The following is a 22452-nucleotide window of genomic DNA, read 5'->3' on the forward strand; positions in this document are numbered from 1 at the left end:
AGATTATCATGTAATTCCACTAATTCTGAAGGGAAATATTTTACTTTTTATAGGGTTATACGATTAATATTTCACGTTGGAAACACACGAGATACAATACATTACACTGTTAAATACGTTGTTTTTTTTTGTTTTTTGACAACCAATATGCTCGGGACCATTGCTACACCCCGCTAATGGACCAAATAACTGGCAGATTATTATCATTTCATCGTTAGTTGCAGCCCAACTTTATTGTTACATGTATTTAAGTAAAGGAGCAGAGTATTTCCTCTACCGCTGTTTCTACCTATTTATGTCATATCATCAAAAAAAAGTATTTTTTTAAAACAAGAAAGCTGAAAGCTGTCGATGATAGTCTTATTTTGGAGGTTGGTACCGGATGTTGTGTGGTGGTCCTACGTCATTCATGACCATGACGACAGCCGTCAACAGACCGTCAGTGTTTGACAGATGTTCGTTCAGGACAGAGCTCTTCATTCAATGCCGAGCAAACTAAGAGCAGGGCGGACTGTGTTTGGATTATTCACCGCGGAGGAAACTACGCCGACTGAAACATGTCCGGGGAAAAGGCTACGGGTCCCTGTAACAGATTTCAAGCTAACATTTTTAATAAGACTAAATGCCAAAACTGCTTCAAGTCCCGGGAGCTGCATTTGTTGAACGACCATGACATGGAGCAGGTAATCTTAAAAACTAACGTCACGCTTTGGCCTCCAGTTTAATTCTGAACAATACAAACCGAAACTTGAAACGGTTGAAATTAAGGCTTTATTTTAGCTAACAGTTCTATATTTATTTATATAACAGATATTTAAATCTGCAGCTAAATTAATGCTTAGATTATTTTCTGTGAATTATTTTTTCCATTAATCTTAAATTGGAAACAACAAATATCTCAAATTAATTATACATTTTGGATTTAACAGTTACTACAATTAACTTATTATTTGACTGTCAGCATAGTTTCCAGGTAATCCTCTGTCATTTATCCTGCTGTATTTGCTGCAGCTATAACTATTTATGGAGGTTAACTGCTCTTAGTTTTCTTTATCTAGCATTTAATCTTAATTTAAGGCTGAAACTACTGTTTCAAACATCAGAAAACTAATTTTAAACTATTCCCATAAACAAGTCATTCTTTTAGCCTCAGTTAATTTTTCTGACGTATTTGATGGTTCTCAGACTAAATGATATATTAATCAATTAGTGAACAGATTAATTGATAATGAAAATCATTAGTTGCTGTGCCGTGATAAGAAAATGTAAAGGAACTCTTTGGAAATGTCTGCACTTATGTATATGTTTGTCTTAAAATTGTGTAATTATTCAGCTACAATAATGAACAAACACAAATCATTGTATTTTTTCTGTCTACACTGAAAACATCATTCATACTCTGTAGGTAGCGTGGGTTAGAAAAAGTATGTAGACCCCCAGGATAACAACATCAAAAGTAGTTAATTGGAGTCAGAAATAAGCAAACACAGTGGTGCTTAACATCTCTGTTTAAAAGTCTACCATCATGGTGCATAGCTACATGGTGTGCAGTGGACATGATAAGACACCACTCCAAGAAAAACAAAAACTCACGGTGCACCTGAAGTTTGCTAAATATCATAATGGAAAAATGTTACATGGGCTGATGAAACTATGACTGGGAAGAAGATCCAGCACTACATGTGGTGTTAACAGGACACTGCATACCAAAATGAAAACATCATCCCAACAGTGAAGTGCAGTGGAGGGAGCATCATGATTTGGGGCTGCTGGATTGCCCCTAGGCCTGGGTAGCTGCCATCAACAGGAGGAAAATTAATTCCCAAATTTATCAAATTATTTTACAGAATAATGTTGGAATGGCAGTCCTTTAAAATAAATCTACTGGAGAATGACTTCAGCCAAAGAATAACCACCTTTTGGAGTGGCAAGTCAGAGTCCAGACCTTAATCCAAGAGAGATGCTGTGAAATGAGCTCAGAGAGCCATTCACACCAGACACAGCCTCAGAATAAGGCTGATCTGAAGCAGATCTGTAAGCAAGGATTGTGCAAAACTGCTTCGAAATGGTATGAAGTTTAACCCACGCTGTCAGGAAATAATTGTTTTTAGCATTCCCAGAGGTAAACTGCCTGCTCAGGTCATATATTTCTAGAAGTCACATTATTAGTTGATAATTGATTACTCTATCGAAAGAAAGAAACTGGCTTATTATTAAAAAATGAAAAATATTTGCAGCTATCAGTCTGAAAGTAGCAAATGTGACACTTTTTTGTCATATATCAATTTAAGCTGAAGATTTGGAGACAGGGTGGTCAAACAAAGCAAGGCATTTGAAGATGCTTCCTTCACCTCAGTGAAATTTGTTTACAGATGTTAGATGTTTTATAGACTAAATGAAATGCAGGAGACCTGCTGAGAAAGGATGTTTGAACAGTTATTCAATTCAAGGTTTGATTTACTTTCTCCACTAACACTGTGTATGTTTATTGTTAATTGTCTTAGGTTTAAATAATATGCCAACTTAAAATATTTACGTTAGCTTTTTCAACTATATTATTAATTGTACTAGGGAGAGTTTTGCATTTTTAAAAACTGAAATGTAGCAATTTATATCCCTCTACTACTACCTAATAATTTTAATACAGTCCCTTAAACCAAGTCAGTGTATTTGAATTTGTATTTACATCTTTACTTTGGTAAAACTACAAATATACCATTGTAGGTATACCCTATAATATATATATATATGTAATATACATATAATATAAAAGTATAGAAATCATTAAAAAATATTTATTTAAAGTAGTAAGCAGAGTTACTTGCTCCTTTTGCCCTCAGTGGTGTACTAATCAACAGAATAGATGAGTAAGGTACTTTTTTGTGTCTCTATACTGTGTTTTACTCCTAAAAATGTTGTTCCTGCAGGTCTGTCATGTTGAGGTGATGTAAGGAGATTATCATGACAGCTTCCTACATGCCGCACATTGTAGAAATATGTTATTACTCTGTCCCCCTGCCTAGTTTTACTGTGCCCTGTAATTTTGGCACTGTTGCTCAACCTGCAAATACTACTCATGGTATTACTCTGACACAAAGAAAAGCTTTTTTTCATGTGTTGTCAAGTGTTGCATACAGTGTGAGTATTACTTGGTTGGAAAACCATTTAATCAGTGGCATTTCTGTAGCTCACGTCTGTATTTTCTCTCTTCCTCTTTTTCGTAAATTGTAGAAAGAGAAATTCCTATCTTTTTCTTCTGCTAATGGTAAATCAAGTCAGAAGGACAAAACGTACTAGGCCATTTATGAATATCAGGGTTTATTTTCTTTGTTTTACCCTAAGGACTTTGGACTGTATATACAGCCTTTCAAAGAATGAAAACATTTGTGGTTCTGTACCAGGACCGGCCCAATTATGGGCAGCTGTTATGAAACTAAAGATTTTTTTTTCATTTTTAATTGAGTTATCAGAACAATTAGCAACAGACATTTCATTTAGAGCTGCAACAATTTTCTGATTAGTTGAAAAACTACTGTGATAATCAATTCATTCATTTTTCAATGAAGTACTTCCAAATATTCTCGAATTTCTTCTCTACCAGTCTGAGATTTTCTCTGCTTTTCTCTGTTTTCCATTATTGAAGAAGATTATTGGTTTCATAGTGTTCCTTAAAGTCTATAAATAATTGCAAAATAAACCTTTGTCATTGGACTAATCAATGACTTACTGAAGTGACCACAACCTGTGCTTCAACCCCTCTGTGGCAAAATCCTTACTGTTTAGTTTCCACTTCCTCCCTCAACCATCAGGCAAAACCCATTTATGGAGGCTGGCTGTGTTTGGCTCCTGAGGGAACAGATTTTGACAACCCGATGCAGAGGTCGAGGGTAAGACTTGATGAAAAGTTGAGACACAAATACATTTTCCACTTCTGTACTGTGCCTTCTCTTAGGAAAAATTGTGCTGTAGTGATTTTGTTTCCTATCTGTCAATGTCAGAAATGGCAGCGACGATTCTTTATCCTGTATGAACATGGCAGCCTGAGCTTCGCCCTGGATGAACTGGTGAGAAACTTCTCAGATAGTGAAATCATAACTGAACACAAACATTGAATTATAGCAGAATCAACATAAGGTTAAAGTGTACAATAAGCCCTGTGCAATTAGTGCTGCATACTCTGTGTGTCTGCAGTATGTTGGGATCAAGCAGGCATCTTTAGGCCAGATGTCGTGTGCAGAACCGCAGCAGATGATTTGGGCTTAGCCTGTTCTCTAATGCACACATCCCCCTCTCTCTGTGATCGCCTCAAATCTCTTTCCCTCACTGCTTTCATTCCACACTTAACACCACAAACTAGTTTCTCTTTAACTGTCATTCATCTCCTTCCTCTACAAGAGTAATTTAGATGCTCTGATTCTCCTCCAGCCGAGCACTTTGCCACAGGGAACAGTGAACATGAATCTGTGTACAGACATCACTGACGCAGAGCCCAGGACGAGCCAGAGAAATGCACTCTGCATCGCCACACCAGAGCAGGAAATATTCATCCGTGGTGACAATAAAGAGATAATTAATGGGTCAGTATAAAGCTGTAGTAAAATTACAGTGGGATTTAGTAGGATGGTTTCTAACATTCTGCCTGTGTAATGTCTTTGTTGTTTTTGTTTTTTTCGCCAGGTGGAGTGAACAACTTGCAGCCTATATACGGACTAACAAGCAAAATCAGAAGAAAAAGCGCAAAGTGGAACCTGTGACTGCCCTGGTAACACAGCAAATGTCCACACAATGATTTAGTACACATCCTCAAACACGTATAAGTAATAGTTAATGCATTCAAAATGCAGTGAAGTGACATCAACTGCATAAAATGTCTTTCTAATTGTAAGCAGACTTAAAATAAAGACCATTCCATTGTAGATTTTTTTTCTGTCTAAAAAAACATCAGTATTGTCAAATGATCATTAGAGTTTGAGATATTCAATTTACTATAGAATCAGAGAATCCTTACTATCAAAATGTAATTGTTCTGCATTTGGGGGCAATTTATGGGTGTTTGGAATTAAGGGGCGGCTGTGGCTCCGAAGGTAGAGCAGATTGACCATAACCCAGAGGGAAGGCGGTTTGATCCTTGGCTTCATTAGTCCACAGTCTTGGTTATACTTTAATTATGAATTGTGTTTTTGTCAGGAACCCAGTCCAGCAAAAATGGTTGCGACTGATCCAAGTTTTCCATCCTTTGAAAGCTCTGCAGTGTCCAGCCGGTGGCAGGAAGATCAGCCGGGCAGGGGACCGGATGTAACCCCTGTCTGGACTGTCACCAATCCCCCGGGCCTAAAGCAGTCTCCTGCAGGTGCAACTGAGGCAAAATACACATATTTAACACACACACGCTTTCATGTCCATCAGCCAATCGCAGCCATTTCCTGTCCTCTCAAACTGTCCTAACGTCCTGCAGATGTTCACACACTTGCAAGTTTTTATTTACACATTCAGTTTAACCCTTAACCAGGCAAGTTGACTGAGTACTGATTTGTAGTCCTGGGAACGAGCTGGAGGAGTGTCTCTTTCAGCAGGAAGTTACACAGACTGACACACAGAAACAAACACACTGTAAAATGAACAGAAAAGCTTGTGAGTCTAACCTTCAGGCATCATAAAAGTCAAACACGCTCCATAAAAGACTCTTAAACAAGTCCTAATAGGCTTGATGTTCAGGTATGCCTCCTTACTAAAACCTTCTGCTATGATAAAGTAGATGACAGTACTCATTTGCCATCAGAGGTTCTGTACTAAAGACGTACATTAACTCCTGCTGACTGTGCCGATAGGCTGCTTCATTACGGTGTGGGAGGTTAAAAATGAGAACTTCTGAGAGCCAAACATTATCGCTGCCTAGTAAATGATACTCTGTCAAGACTCTTGTGCATAACTGGGTTTTCTCTTTCCATCATGAAGCATCACTGAAACCTGTAAGGTGTTTTCCAGACAGTACACAATGATTTTTATTAGTTGCATTAGAAAGGTAATTTTTGGAAAATTGGTCATAGATGGATGTTCTAGATGGTTTCCTACATTTACTGCATTTGATGATGCTTTTTAAGCAGCGTTACTATAGAGCATATTTGCAAATTTGTATTTGTATCTCTAGCCTGAAGCTAATCTCTTTTTTTGTTGCTTTCTTCATCAAGACAACCTATGTCCAGTTTCCAGGGACTCTCTGGTCTTAGATGGCACTGGCAGCTTCGGTAGCCCAATCTCGGACTTGGCAGCCAATGAAAATGCTGACCCTGGCAATAACAACCAGCAGTCAAACAATATCCAAACATCAGCAAACAAGAAGAACCAGTGTCAAGATATAAGGTTAGAAGTGAGCTGGGGGAGTAGAAATTTTCAGCCATAGAACTAACTTTTCTTTACATTGTGTTTGGAGTAGTTTTTATTTACTGTATGTATGTTTGCATCTGTGGGTAACGCTAACAGCCATTTAGACTGGCTTGGCAGAGGAAAAGGGGTAAATGTGCAAGCAATTAGCACAAAGGACATCCAATGCCTTTCTGCTTCCCCCCAGCATAAAGCCGAACAGCCATCACACACCGCTAAACACCAGATCAAAGGCTCATGCTCTACCCCTCCATTAGAGATCTGACTGCTGCGTTTTTAAATTTAGCTTAAAGAAACCCTTCCCAGTTTGTGCCCCAGCAGCATGTAAACTGGTCACGTGAGCGGAATGCATCTTCTTCACTCATTGCCTTTTTGGGAAACAAAAACACAAAATACTTATCCCCCCCCACCAAATAAGGCCAGAAATTCCAAAACTCTGCTGTAATTAGAAATCTGCAGCATTGTTTCTCAGGACCTTAATGTCCACTGTCTGCCTGCCTGTCAGAGAAGTAGACTTCAGCTTAAAGCCCAGTTTGAGGGTATAGGACTATGTACACCACCAGAGGCAGGGAAGGAACTAAAACATCCTGTTCCAGAAGTTATAGAAATTATGTTTGGTGGAAGTGAACCTACATTACCATTTCACCATTTCTAATGTTCTGAAAGTCACAAAGTGGTAAAACAGATACTGCTGGTTTTGCCCTGATTCCTGTTCAGAAATGACAAGACATTTATCGGTTATTTTTTGTTTTTCATGTCTCTAAAGACTGTATTAAGTCCAAAACAGGATTTTAAAAGTTATATACTATACAAAAAATCTGTAATAAAAAAAATCATCTAAATTTAAGAGTCTGAACAGTCTATAAATTCCACAAACAGTTTAATTAAATTTGCAAAGCTTCAGTTAAAGTACTGATAATGTAAATGTTTTTGCATCATTTATGGGATTAGCTTCCTACTGTAGCCTATACTTCCATGCTAAGAGATATTTAAGAATCTTAAGTCCATCTTTAATCTGAAAGCACTGGCTGCACATACAGTGTGTTTGTCCAAGGTGAATTGTTTCACTAATTATTTGTTCATCTTTTCCAGCCATGACAGCACAACAGAGAGGATTCTGGGATTAGAGGCCATGAAGAAGGAGCAGGGAGGGAGGACAGCCCCTTCAAGAAAGGGCAGGAGCGAAGCTCGTGCCAACAAGAGAGAGGTAATTACACCTGGTACATATAAAATTCTGCACACTTTACACAGCCTGGTTTGTTCAACTGAGTCATTAGTTGCCAGTATGTTTCATCACAACTGCTTGTCAGGTAGAGAAGCTTCTATCCCCGTCATCTTGTCCATGTCAAATGTATCTTAGCATTTCTGTAATATTCAGAAATTGGCAACTCATTATTCATGACCACTCCAGACCGCCAACGTGCCAACTGTGTGGATGAATGGTCAGCTGTGTTGTGTAGGTAAAGAAGTTAGTAAGATTTGAACTTTGAACCAGTTAAATGTTTCCAGAATAACACCAGTTACATTCCCCAAAACTATTCCATTTACAATATCAAAATTAAAAATGCTTTCCAACATAATTGATCAGGCCACCTCGAAGCATGACCGCATGACAGCTTGTGAAAGTCTTGACTTCCTTTTTATTTGCATTAAGGATGTAAAGTGTTCGCTGGCTAAAAGCTCTGTAATGATTAACAAGAATAAAACAGAGACAATAACCACAATCAACACCCTTGGGTATTTGTTATGGAATATTGACTCCTATGCAAGAAATCTCAGTGGTATTTAGGATTCTCATAAACAAATTAACTGTACTAACTTAAAACTAATTTGACTCTATACTAGATAGAATATCTGCACTGGAAAGGTAACATTAAGTGTGTTTTAAACAGTGACTATCGAAACTTTACAGCATGTAGGAACATGTAGAAATTATACAACATGTTGCTTTGGTGATTTAGAAGTTGTTTGAACCATGCCGTCATTACACAAAATACACCTCTTAGATGACTAACTTTGAAAGTATTCTGGACACATCCAACTGGGAGGAGAGCCTGTGGAAGGCCCAGAACATGCTAGTGCCAAAGCAGGATATTAAATGTAACTTTAGTGTCCATAAGAAGATAGTGCCAGAGCCTGTTGGCTCATATTTACTGTGCAGACATAGGAGACACACATTGATACTCTCATCAACTATAACTCTGAGCAGAATTTGGCCCAATATTTGTAATATTTTACTAAAAGTCAGGTAGTAGACTGTTGCAGCCATCCACTTTTTTTTCCCACAGTTGTTTATCTTCCATCACATAGTGGCTTGTAATCAATATTTTATTTTCAAAACAGGGCAAACAGAAAGTAAATAAAGGACTAACCACATGAAATAAAACAGAAAGAGGTAAGGAGGTAGCGTGCTTGCTTTTAGGTAGTTAATCGGGCTCAAAGAGATCTACGATGGATGTGTACCTAATGTCATCAAAATAAATAAAAAAGTGCGTTCTTGTAGGAGGACATGACTTATATTAGAAATAGGCTTTTGGGTCTTCTACATCAAACAAGAACATATCGCCTGACTGTAGTTATTGGCAACCATATGGAAGAAATAATCATAAATAGGTAATGCTGATTAATCTCAGTATGGGCTTGCTGTAATTAAGATCAGTCACTGTATCCAGCTTTATTCACCCTGCATTGGGATGGGCTTTGGGCTGGTCTGGCTTGAATGTGAATCACACAACCAGGTGCTTTGCAGAATAAGGCGTCGCTGACACTAAAGGTCTGATGTGATCGAACACTGTGGATGGCTAGACTCCTCCTAATTTCAGTCACTGTATAAACGATGGATCCTCATTCATTCAAGTGTTTGCATCTTTGTAGCTGATAATTAGTGTGTGTTGAGTGTTCAAAGGCAGGTGATGAAAGTTTGCCATGAAACACAAGGAAGAGTCAGCCCTGCCGTGTCAAGACGTGTTTCTTTCAGCATGTGTGTGAGTGGGTGTGTGTGTCATCAGGTGGGCGAGAGCTAGTGATTCATTTAGCTGCATTTTGTTTATGAATGGAACTGGTTTCGATGCCTTGAAGGTGTTCAGTCCACTGGCTGTTGTGTTGTAATCTGGCTATCTCTCTTACAGTTTTTTTCCAGGGATTCCTCTGAACTTTAACAAGATACACTCTAATGTTGTGGACTGTGACTCTCAAAGACTCTTTAAAAGAATCTCATACATTTGTCTGCATTTAATGAGTCTTGAGAAGATCCAAAAGCAGTGCTTCCATTTGCACTTTCTTTCCAAGTGCACATCTGTTTGTGAATGATAGTGTGTGTTGACAGTTTAGACATAGGTGATTAAAGAGGTGAGTAGATCTTAAACAACTGTCTGTGTGACAGTACACAAAATACAAACATAAAACAAAAATAGCCCGCAGGGTTATTACCTGAAGCAAGATTACATGTTAAACCAGATTTACTTCAGTAAAAAAGACATATTTTCATTTGATTCTGCTTTATATACCATTATGTTTGAGAGCTAAAATCTGAAGTTTATCCATATATTTCAATCCAAGATCAAGTATAGCTGCATTAAATCCAAGCAGTATGCGTTTGGGTGCACACACGACAAAGCTAATGGCAAGAAGGTGATAAGTATATAACAGTTATTTTATATATGAGTCATGTGAGTTACTGAATTGATAAGATGAGATGAGAGAAACTTTATTCAACCCGAAATTCAGGTAGTCCTGTAGTTGAGTAATTTGTAGTCAGAAGTAAGAATAGTCAGCAACAGTCCATTTCATGTTGCATCTGCCATTGGCTAAAGTGTTGTATAGCCTGATGGAAGTGGGGATGTCTCATGTAGATTTTTCTCCCAATAGTAGTATCCATAGGTGATTAAGCGAAATAGAACAGTAGTTTTTAAAAATTGTCAAAAAAGAGTGAAAATTTCAGGAGCTAGAAGACTTTCCTGACATCTGCTCACATTCCAGAACGCTGTCTGCAAAAAAAGTAAATTTAACAGCACCTATATATTTGTGCACGTGTGTGTAGTGTAGTGTATGTCAGGCCACACATCTTGCTATACCTTGATATCTTGTTGTAACATGAAAGGTATCTTGGAAAAATTTGTCCCCTAATGATGCCAAAAATGAGAAAAATTGATTTTTGTCATAGTGCCAGCAATATGTTGCATAATACATGGTGTGCTGTGGCTGCAAACATTGCAGTTTTATCTCAACATTTTAGTTCTCTTCATTGTTAATGATGTAATCGGTGCTTTATATGTCTGCCCTGTTTTTCAAAGTCTTAAAATAAACCAGGCTAGGTCTTAGTCTGCTCACGCCAGCTGTTTATGAAACAGATTAATCCTTGCTCAGGTTTGTTAGGCTTATTCAAAGGAGACTTTTCACAACAAATGCTCCTTTTCAAAGTCACTTTTATGAAACACTCCTCAGTAGCCAAGATGTAAAAAATGTTGTGAAAGTACAATCACACAGCAGTACAACACAGATGGTCATCACTGTGGCAGCTGTTAAGCTTTGATTACACACACAGGCTCAATCCAGGGGATTTGGCTTTTAAATACAGCAGCAGTCCATTTTATTGTGATAATTTATATGTCTTTGGGTGCGTTTGTTTTGGTAGCCAGGAGAAGGTCTGCCTAGAGTTCATTCAGGCCACAGAGTTGAGATTCCCAAGACGGCCTCTTCTTGCCCCCCCCCCCCCAGCTTTGTGAGGCGTCTTCACTAAACAGAGGACAGGCTCTGTCTACAGTGTTCAACGATTGTTTGGAAAGAAAAAAAAAGTTTCAGTTCATGCTGCGGCCAGAGCACTGTGTTCCTACATGTGTTGTGTCCTTGGATAGTTTTCAATGTAAATGCCAGAAAAAAAAACACAAAGAATGTTCTGTAATGATTAAAGTGCTCATTTTTTCCCATTAAAGTGGTTATGTAAGAGAGAAGAATGAATCTTTTGAATAGCAGAGGCTGAAGTAAACAAAAAACCTTGTTTCATTTAATGCTGTGTAATCCAGACTTGAAGCAGACTCTGATACGTGTTTAAAGCATCTCTATTAGCCAGCATGAAACCTGATCTTAGGGAACATTCAGGATTCACAGTGTTTTTGGAGTTCTAGTGTCATTTAGAAAAGTAAGACAAAAAGCTACAGAGTATCAGGGATTATGTTGTCTTTAAAACCTTTTCATGCATTCCATAGCCAAATCCAGTCATCCATGTGCAGTTCAGTGGTGATTTGAGTTTAGCAGGCAGTGGAGAAAAGCCTGTTGGGCTCCCTGCAGTGCTCTACAGTGGGCCTAATCCTTACAGCTGACATCTTTGCCAAGGATCCAGACTATCGGTTACTCCGGTTAAAGGAATGCAGGCTACACACACATACTGCCAATGTCCCCATTGATAAAATAATGTGATGTGTTTCACATTAATGAAAACCTGTCGTCTGATAAACCAAAAGTTGGTCTAATTTCACTATTTTCAACATCATTTGCCTTAAACAGAAGTTGCAGTCATGTGAAGACATAGCCCAGCACAGTGCTCCCCTTCCTCAGAGAAGAGCAAAATCTTTGGACCGCCGAACGTCAGATGCTGTTGTCACGGTAAGGAATTACTAGTACATTTTCACCTAATAAAAAAAAAAAACAAAAACAATTATTTGTAGTCATCATATACTTGTGCTCCAAATGGCAGTGAGGCATAGCGTTTCAAACAGTGTAGATAAAAAACATGGAAGCCTCAATTATGCCCCTTTGAGGCCAGTCAATTTATTACACCCTGGCACTGACCTGTCATTTTAACTGTTGCTTTGCATTGTCTTCACAGCCAGATTTATTAAACTTTAAGAAAGGCTGGATGGTGAAACTGGATGGCAATGACCAGGTAAATATACAAGGAAACTGGTGGAGATAAAAGTTATTTTGGTGATTTAATTAAATCCCATTCATTCAATATTGTTTGTTAACAACATCTTGCATTCTGTTGTGTACCTTCACATATATTTTGGTTCCTTCTAGTGGAAGAAATATTGGTTTGTACTATCGACTGACAGTCTGAGATACTACAAGGACTCAGTAGCTGAGGAGGTACTTTGATATTAGTTGTTTTGTTATTTTTTTGTTAGTTTTTTCTGTTTTGTTCTAAAAGATATTTTTTGCTTTCTCCTGTCAGGCTTCAGATCTTGAAGGAGAAATTGATCTAACAAAGTGTTATAATGTGTCTGAGTACCAAGTGCAGAGGAACTACGGCTTTCAGATCCATGTAAAACTTCACATTCCATCTACTGTATTTAACAGTCAACTCTTTGGGTTATTTTGAGATTATTCTGAAATTGAACTGCATGTAAATATTTATTTGTTGTAGACCCTGAATGGTGTCTACACACTGTCAGCCATGACTGCAGGGATACGCAAGAACTGGATCCAGGCTTTGATGAAAAATGTACATCCAGGCAATGCCCCTGATGTAGCCAGGTAAAATTTAAATACTCCACTTAACAGCAACTAATTGTTTCATCCCTATTCTACATTGTGCTATTTTCTTATTCTCTGCTATCTAACATGTTGTGTAAAGTTTACCTGCACACCACCACGTTTCCTGCAGCCTACCTGAAGCCCTCCCCAAACCAGATGTGACCCAGGACTCTTTGTCCACTGAGATCCCAACAGAGAGACACCCTCACCCCAAACCCAAGAGTGTGATGGAGAGACGTCGGGAAGGACGCTACAAAACCTTTGACTGGGCTGAGTATAGGCCTCAGAACAAGCAGACACTGGAGACAGATCTACAGAGGACTAAACCTCCATTCACATTGGAGTTGGGAGACTCGGACAGAAAGAAGAGGCGGGAGGAGAGGAGGAGGAGGTATGAGAGCATGCTGGGCTTCTCGTTGGGCTGGGAAGAAACTGAACACCAGACGGTGGATGGCAGTGTCAGAGCATGGAGTCCAAAATCACAAGAAACAGTGGAAGAAGAAATAGAAGAGTGTTGGAAGCAGGTGGAGAAGACTGTGTTCAGACTGGAGAGAGCAGTTCCACTGTGTAATCAAGCCAAGGATACTGTAGAGATGGAGAAGCTACTGGACAGCTACAGAAAGGGGGTGAGTACCAGTATTACATACCAATATTTTTTTTACTGAAATTGTTTATGTTCTGTATAATGTTTTGTCTTCACTAAAACAATGTTCTTAATGTTAGACCAAGTAATGATGTGTGATGCAAAATGAGTCACTCCATTGTGCTGAGAATTACAGCATCCACAACTTCACTGAGCTTTTTAGCCTCTCAGGTGGAGGCCTTAGGAGCTAGAAGGAAAGGAAAACTGGTCCTAAATATATCAGGTGTACAGAACCATGAGTCTAAACGAATGATAATGTTTATCAGTGCCTGATGGAAGTGTAACTAGACAACTGTTGGCTAACACTTGACAAGGTAATAATATGTCAGTAGCGTCTGTCAGGTTGTTAGAAATTTCTAATGGATCCATTAATTGTACCATTTTCATACCAAAATCATTTTTTTCTTTTAAAGTTTTTCTTCCCATGTATGTTTTCTTGAAAAGAGTGAGACACCTGTGTATGTGGTAGCATCTAATGTATATGCACTTCCAGGGTTGTTAATAAAACAAAAAAGAAGTTCTTCATTTTATAGAAAATATCTTCTTTTTTTAATCCTGAGATCTGCTGACTTACAGTTTCAGAAATTCAGAATACCACAATTCCCAAATTGCACCTTGATACTGACTTTGATTTTACTCTCTTTCACCCTCCATGTCTCTGTTTGGAACACATGCATCATTTTGGAAGTGTTGCACCCAATGCACATTTGAGTTATTTACTTTGACTTGACAGACTTTCATTAGATACATAGAAGACATTATTCAAATGTCGTACTACAAGTAGGCTCATCTGAAATGTAAAATCAATGGAGTGCCCCTTTAAGTGGATGTCTTGATGTTGCTGAAGGTTGAGGATCTAAAGGCCAAGTTGGCAGAGTCGGAGCGTCGCAGACTGGAGGTGGAAGCCCATCTGAGTACAGCAGGATGTCATCAGCAGCAGCTCTACCCAACGGTAAAATACATATTTGGCCTCAGTTGCTTCAGGATATTAGTCAGTATGTTGTTATGGTCAAACAGTCTCTGTGGTTAAATATATGATAGTTAATCTTCTAATCTGTTTTTTCCTTTCTCTGTTTTTGAAGCTTCAACCCTCAATATGTTCAGAAGCAGATTTTTGCCTGTGGAACACAAATGAAAAGCCAGCAAACAGCCGCAGACAGAGCCTAAAAGATGTATATGAAGAAACCAGAGAGCTCTTGGGGCAGCAGAACATTATAAGTCAAGACATACAGGAACAGCTTGGCCTTTACTCAAGTTCATTAGAAACACCCAGTATCCAGCTTCAGGATACAGAAGGCAGCTTCAGTGAACAGGGAGATTTTCTTTCTGACAGAATAGCCACACCTTTACTATCACCTGCTTCAGACAACCAACACTCACTGCTACAAAGTGAGAACCAAACTAAAGAACTAAACTTCGGCATTGCAACAGCTATCCAACAGAGAGAAGACGGCCTGTTGTTTCCTACCTCAGAAACACAAATAAATAACAGTGTACATGGTTCAAGTTCAGTAATTCTTGAAAACCCCACAAAAGGAGACGGCACAGCACTAAACTGTTTTGTAGAGCAACATATACCTCCAGACCAGGCAGTAGTGAGGAAGCTGTCACAAGAGGTGGAACTGCTCACCAGTCAGAACGAGGCTCTCAACCAGCGTAACCAGGAGATGCTAAACCAACTGACAGAGGCAGACCGCGAGATAGAACGGCTGAAAGCAGAGCTGAGCAGCAGGTACCCTGAGCCTCATCATCTTCCAGAAGTGGAACAACAGGGGAAAACGAGGGAAGATCTGGAGAGGGAGCTCAGCTTGAGGAAGCAGGAGCTCCTAGAGGCCCAGATGGTGATCACATCTCTGGGGGAAAATCTGAGGGAGACAGAGGCACTGCTGCAGCTGAACATCCCAACAGAAACAGAGGAATCTGGAGAGGAGAGACATGAATGTGCTAAGAAAGCAGATGAATATCTGCTGCAGTGTTTTGAGGCTACTGAGACTAGACTGACAGAGCTGGAGAGGCAGCTTGACCAATCAGAGCTGACCTGCAGTGAGCTCCAGGAGCAGAACTCAGAGCTGACGGAAGCTGAAAAACTCTCCCTGGTTCAGTCTGATGCCATGAGCCTCAACCAGGAAGTAAACGGGGAGAGGTTAAAAGACAGATGTGGATACAAATGTGTTTCTGGTGAAGAAAGGATTCAGCAAGTGATACAAAGAATAGTCATGAGGTTGGAAGCTTTGGGGAGATTATTGGAGGTGATTAGCAGGTTGGATTGTGATAAAGAAAGTGAACATGAGGAAGAGAAGAAGCCTATGGTGGTGAATCAGCTGAAGTGGGAGGAAAGTTTTTGGAGTTCACTGCTAAATGGACTGAATGCCAGCCCTTCCCACTCAAATGAGGAGAAAGGTTTCGAACTGCTTCTCAGTGAGGTGACAGAGGATATGATGTTAGAAAAACAAGTGCTGCTTTTAGGCCATAGTCTGCTTTCTCAGATAGATAAGCAGGGTAAGGGTGAGGTTTTGAAAGATCTCGATATTATTTGGAACACTGCACATGTTACAGCAACAGAAACCAAAAACACGGATGAAAGTGGGATATTTGAGTTCAGTAACCAGATGTGTGACATTGAACATTTTAGAGCGATCACCCAGATGAAAATTTCTTTGCTTAACAATATCTCCTCTGTCAGTACCTCTGCACCTGAAAAATTCCAGTTTATCGCGAACACACTTAATGATTTTCACAATTCAGACCATCCTTGGTCTGGTTTCCTTCACTCCGCAGCCACTGAAGCACTGTACTGCTGTCATCTGAGCAGGCTTCTGTCAAAATATGAGAGGCAGTGTGAAGAAACCAAAGAGAAGCTCCTTGCTTCTTCCCTCAACTGTAGCTGTTGTGTGACACTTATGAAAGAAAATGGGGAGCTAAAAGCAAGGTTAGAAGAAGCGTCTTCATGGGTCGATAAGGTGAACATTTGTTGCCAGACTGACGAGACTTACCCACAGGATACAGATACAGAGGTACAGATGGCAACAGAAAGTACTGTAGAAGGAATTAGGGAAGAAAATGTACCAGACCAGCCTGTAGAAATTTCAGGTGTTGAAAGTCATTTGGAAATGCAGGAGATCTCAGATGACAACACAGAGAAAAGTGATGAAGCCTACAAGGAAACAGTTCCAAGTGAAGAGATGAATGAGGTTTCAGTACTGAGAAGAAGAGTGAAAGAGCTGGAGGAGCTGCTGTCTGTCGCAGCAGACGAGGTGAAAAAAGAGTTTGATGGGAAAATGAGTTCGATGCAAATGCAACATGAGAAGGAGATAGAAAAGCTGAAGGTAGGTATAGTGTGAAATAACTTGTACTTTAATATTTAAGCTACCATTGGTATACACTTATGTAAAATTGCATTATGGGTAATTTAGACTCATGGTTTTGGCAAGATGTGTAGATAGAAATAGTTCTCTATTATTCTCTTTTATCATTATTATTTGCTAATATGTTTCACTATTTCCGTATGATTTGAGTTTTGAGTGTCAGGTGAATTCATTTTCATATTCCTGAGGCCAAAACATAGGGTGACAATATGGCTTCAATTCCCTCTTGTATGTGTAATTAAAGCCTGCCTGACTTAGTACCCATTCAGTATGATGCACTCCACAACCATGGAATTTACATGGAATATCTCTTTCAGTGAAATTATTCCTGGTGACAATGACATAACAGACACAGAACGATATTAGCTAAGTGATTATAAAATGAAAACATCAATCTAACATAATATAAACAAGTAGTATTATTGTAGCCAACACTTTTTGACCAGATTAAAAGTATCTCTGAAACTATAAAGATGGGTTACAGAGAAGCACAAAGGTTACAAGTACAGTATGTGACCATATGACTGTCTGTTGTTTCTCCAGGCCACTTGTGAGCGTGCGTTTGCTTCTATACAAGAGTCTCATCTGAAGGTGGTGGAGGAGCTGCAGCATCGGCACCAGCAGGAGGTGGAACGCCTCATAGTGGAGAGAGACCTTCTGCTGGAGGAGGAGAGCGCTGCTACTGCGACCGGTAAATGGTCTTATACTTGAATAGCTTTTCTACACTCAAGTGCACTCAAAGCACTTTTACACTATTTGCCCATTTACCCATACAATCAGTCACACACTCATGGAACAGCCACAAGGTGCAACTTGGAGTTCAGTGTCTTGCCCCAGGACACTAGTGAAGCCAAGGATCAAACCACCAACCTTTTGGTACCTCCTGAACCACAGCCGCTCTCACCAGCTGGTGAGAAGAGTCTCTCACAACTCCAGACCTCAACATTCTTCTTTCAAAAAGGAAATAAAACCCACTGAGCTGCTTTGTTTTCTTTTTCTTTTTCTTTTTGAATTTAAGTTTAATGTAGCTTTAATGTTTTGTTTTAGGTTCCTGTCCAAAAAATGCATTTTGAACATATATATTGTCTGACAAGGACAATTTTAAATGATTTTTTGTTTAAAACTGTGTTGTTTTTATTTTCATCAGACTTCAAAAACACATCTCAGCTACATCAGTATCAGCAATAAGTGTGCACATGTCTGAACTGTTATCAGATGCTTCTGATATTGCGTAAAAGAGTATGCCAAGATCTCATGAGGACCTTGTGTTCGTCTTATTGTAGCAATTGAAGCCATTAAGAATGCTCACCGCCTGGAGCTGGAGAGGGAGTTGCAGAAGAGATGTCAGTCAGAAAACAGCAGTGGAAACACATACCTGGAAGACACATACAGACAACACAGGTAATGATTTTCCACTGGGCTTCCATTATCCAGGACCATATTTACAGCAAAACATGTATTATTTTGCTGATTTATGTTTTTATGGAGGCAAAGTTTAAAAGATGTGTTTCTGTGTTGGACATCTGTGTATGTGACTGTGTGTTATGAAGGGAGGAGTTGGCCTCTTGCCAGCGGGAGCTTGAGGTTTTGTCGCAGCAGTTCTCTCTAAAGTGTCTGGAGAATGTGCACCTTGTCCAGGCTCTGGATGCTGAGAGGAAGGCCTTATGTCAGTGCCAGCAGGAAAACCAGGACCTGAGGACCAGAAATCAGGTGCTGTCTCCCACTTCTCCACAGTTAATATCCAGAGAGATACAGATATAAAAACTACTTTCTGTGTAGCTGCATTGCTGGTTTCCTCCATATGTCAGGGTATTAGTGGCTTGAAGGTCAGCAATCTTAGATTCAAAAATTCAAAACCTCATATGTGGAGACTTGTTATACAGTTGCAGATTATTTCAAATTATTCTGAAGGTTTGAGACAATGAGACAATCCTGAGAGAAAGTTTTGTATTTAATGTGTTTTTAGCTCCATTAGTTTTCAGTTTTCTATAACTTTTTTGGTTCTACCTTTAACAAAATTAGACATTTTAAAATTGTATAGACACTTGCTTTAATTTTCTGCAAAGATCAAAATCAGAAATTTTCAAAGTCAGCTTTATTTGTCTAGGAGTTGAATGGTCACCTTGCAGCAGAGATCACCAGACTGTGCTCTCTGGCCAAACATGACAACCTGCCGCCCAGTCAGGGAATGGATGTTTACGAGATGGAGGTGAGTGTTCTCTGTTTAGGAGCAAAGGGACAGAAAGTGTGTAGTGGTGAGGAGAGGAGCTCCCTCTAGTGTTCATACATGATTCAAATAAAGGAAGTTAAAAATGTAAATGAATTGGTTTATCCATGCAACAGCTTGATTATTTTTGCTGCTGGTCAGGGTCACATTTAATAACTTATTATGAAAGTATAGAAATTACTGTTATTTACAGTTGAACAGAATGACAAAGATGTAAAAAAAAAATCTATACATATATATATATAGATATAGATATATATATCTATATCTATAGATATATATATATAGATATAGATAGATATATCTATATCTATAGATATAGATATATAGATATATATAGATATATCTATAGATATATATATATAGATATAGATAGATATATCTATATCTATAGATATAGATATATAGATATATATAGATATATCTATAGATATAGATATATAGATATATCTATATCTATATATATAGATATATATATAGATATATCTATATCTATAGATATATCTATATATATCTATAGATATATATATATAGATATATATAGATATATATATAATGTAATACTTATTTCACAATAATTATAAATAAACCTTAACCTTTGTAAAGGTGTGAAACTTATTATTGAAAGTATTGTTTTCAGATTACTCTGCGGGTGAAGGAGTCTGAGGTGCAGTGTCTGAAGCAAGAGATTACATCTCTGAAGGAAGAACTACAGTCAGCACAAAGAGTGAGAGTTGTACATACACTACCTGTATTTTTATTATAGTGTTTGTCCGTTTCTGAATAAGAGCAACAGAGACGAATTTTTCTCATTTTCTCTCAGTTTTACTTTGGGTAGTTTGATAAATAAGAGACCTGATTTCACTCATGTTACAGGACAAAAGGAACGCAACAAAGAAATATAAGGATATGTACACTGAGCTGAGCATCGTGAGGGTCAAAACTGAGAGAGAGATGGATGAACTAAGAGAAAACCTGAGACTGGCTCATCAGGCTTTGGGCCACACTTCACCATGAATTATTTATTCTGACAATAGCAATATTGCATTTTACATTACTCACTGTAATATAAAGTAATTTACCCCCCGTATTACCCTCAAGAAATGTATTTAAACACAAGAATATTTCCCTTTATAATCTGTCCTTCAGCTATACGTCAATGCCTCGATCAGTTATAAACCTTTTTGACACTAAGTTTGTATTTTAGACTTCTCCCGCAATGGTTCTATGGAAGTGTTTTTCTTTTATATTTAATATTAGTATTTACTAATTGTCAGCAAGAAAATAAGCTGTATTTTGTGCCTTACATATACAGTATTTTATCTATACAGTCATTGGTGTTGCATTAACACTTTAACCTTACTTGCACTAATCTGTGGTTTATAAGATGTTTTGTTTTCCTCCCTCTCATCTCTGCTGTATGTTTCATTGATAGGCTGCAGTTTTAGGCAATTATTAAGCAATATTTAAATTAAGCTTTTTAAAACATTTCTGGCAGATAATGTTACTGGCATATCAATCTGTCATACACTGACTGTAATTTATATTTGTACACTGCAGTGTTATTAATATAAATGTATTATTTTTATTAAATTAAATTGGAAGATTAAATGTAAATGATCTGTTGGCTATTATCATGCCATGTGTCTGCAGGGTTTTTAGATTGAAATTTAGGACCAGGTTTAAGTTGTTAAACAAAGTGAGAAAATTCTGTAGCAGTTTATACATGGAAAATTAAAAATCACATCAGAAGTGATGTTAGACCTCAAAAGATGCAACAAAATAACCTCAGGTTGTCTTGGACAGTCACAGCCACTTCCTGCATGAAGATTGTCAAGTTATCCTGAAAAAAAAATAAACAACTTACAAGCATTTGTATCAAAATAAAAGCCTTCACTGAAGAGGCTTGTATTGCAGCACAGTTGCTAGGCTTGTTATTTGTGTTGTGTAAAAAATTACACTAAACAATGAAAACCGGGTGTTTGAGGCACAACAGGCAAGTTTCAGGCTGAATTTAAGCTTATAATTATCCCTTATGATTCCCTTTCCAGAGCAGACACCACATAGTAAACAAAATCCATTGTTTCACACTTCAACATATGGGCATATTAATCAGGCCTACTTGAGGTGGGTTTAAGGCTCGGAAAATGCATAATCAGCAATGTTATCAGAACTGGCAAAATACAATAAGCATCTTTGTATAATTCATAAAGAAGTGGGAAATAGAAAAAATACCAGAGGAGAAAACATAACTGCGTTGAGACTGGTCTGTGTGAGCGTCATCAGACAGTAATGTCAGTGCCTAAAACATGTTTCAGAGATGCACTGAATAAGAGCTCAGAAATAAACAGGAGCAGGATGTTACTACAATTAAATTACTAATTTATTTACTTGAGAGAAACTGCATAAATAAATAGCTTTCACAGCCTTCTTATGGAAGTATCTTATCCACACTGCAGCAATTTAAATACCCTGGATTTTACTGCACAAAAAATATCTGGCTGTGAAATCCATTTTTCTGAATGCATGTGGTCTTATTCTTAATGAGTTTCAACACTTTTATTATATATCAGGTGAAAAGTTACACATGCCTGGACTCTACAAGCTGCCCACACATCAGTCAACCTGATTAGCCAGTTAGCTGTTTGCATCCTCCAGCTACAGTATCAGGTGTGCCCATGCATCTGTACAAACTACAGTTAAATCTCAATGCTGGTAAAATTTCAGTGTCCTATTCAAATGCTGATGTAACCAATGGCACCCCCAAGGGCCCCCCTGGAAAACTGCTGGCCACCCCACTGCCCCCCCAGAGAAGCTCCACTGTTTTAATAAATCATATTTAGTCCATACAAACCATACAGTCATCTTCAATCAAGACATAAAAGCAAAGCCTAAATTAATAAATAAATAAATCATAAGTAAATGATTCATGAAGAGAATATATACAGTGGGGCAAAAAAGTATTTAGTCAGCCACCAATTGTGCAAGTTCTCCCACTTAAAAAGATGAGAGAGGCCTGTAATTTTCATCATAGGTATACCTCAACTATGAGAGACAAAATGAGAAAAAAAATCCAGAAAATCACATTGTCTGATTTTTAAAGAATTTATTTGCAAATTATGGTGGAAAAAAAGTATTTGGTCATCTACAAACAAGATTTCTGGCTCTCACAGACCTGTAACTTCTTCTGCAAGAGGCTCCTCTGTCCTCCACTCGTTACCTGTATTAATGGCACCTGTTTGAACTCGTTATCAGTATAAAAGACACCTGTCCACAACCTCAAACAGTCACACTCCAAAGTCCACTATGGCCAAAACCAGAGAGCTGTCAAAGGACACCAGAAACAAAATTGTAGACCTGCACCA

General features: G+C 38.3%; 1 protein-coding gene across 2 annotated transcripts; it reads left to right on the forward strand.

Annotated features, from left to right (window-relative positions):
• The first annotated feature begins 455 nt into the window (after positions 1–455).
• Positions 456–20693, forward strand: LOC113141368 (myosin phosphatase Rho-interacting protein-like). Of its 2 annotated transcripts, none has more exons than XM_026325746.1 (22): positions 456–683; positions 3810–3887; positions 3999–4064; positions 4426–4577; positions 4678–4762; positions 5188–5350; positions 6189–6360; positions 7474–7588; positions 11884–11982; positions 12206–12262; positions 12397–12465; positions 12551–12640; positions 12743–12852; positions 12953–13478; positions 14343–14447; positions 14578–16821; positions 17404–17551; positions 18144–18261; positions 18411–18570; positions 18968–19069; positions 19728–19814; positions 19964–20693. In XM_026325746.1, exons 1-22 carry the CDS (start codon positions 558–560, stop codon positions 20102–20104), a joined length of 5013 nt encoding a protein of 1670 aa, XP_026181531.1. In that variant the 5' UTR covers positions 456–557; the 3' UTR covers positions 20105–20693. The 2 variants fall into 2 exon arrangements, with proteins under 2 accessions (XP_026181531.1, XP_026181532.1); XM_026325747.1 differs by having other exon boundaries at positions 12983–13478.
• The last annotated feature ends 1759 nt before the right edge of the window (positions 20694–22452 follow it).

This window comes from Mastacembelus armatus, chromosome 8 (assembly GCF_900324485.2).
Source record: "Mastacembelus armatus chromosome 8, fMasArm1.2, whole genome shotgun sequence".
NCBI classification, from domain to species: domain Eukaryota; kingdom Metazoa; phylum Chordata; class Actinopteri; order Synbranchiformes; family Mastacembelidae; genus Mastacembelus; species Mastacembelus armatus.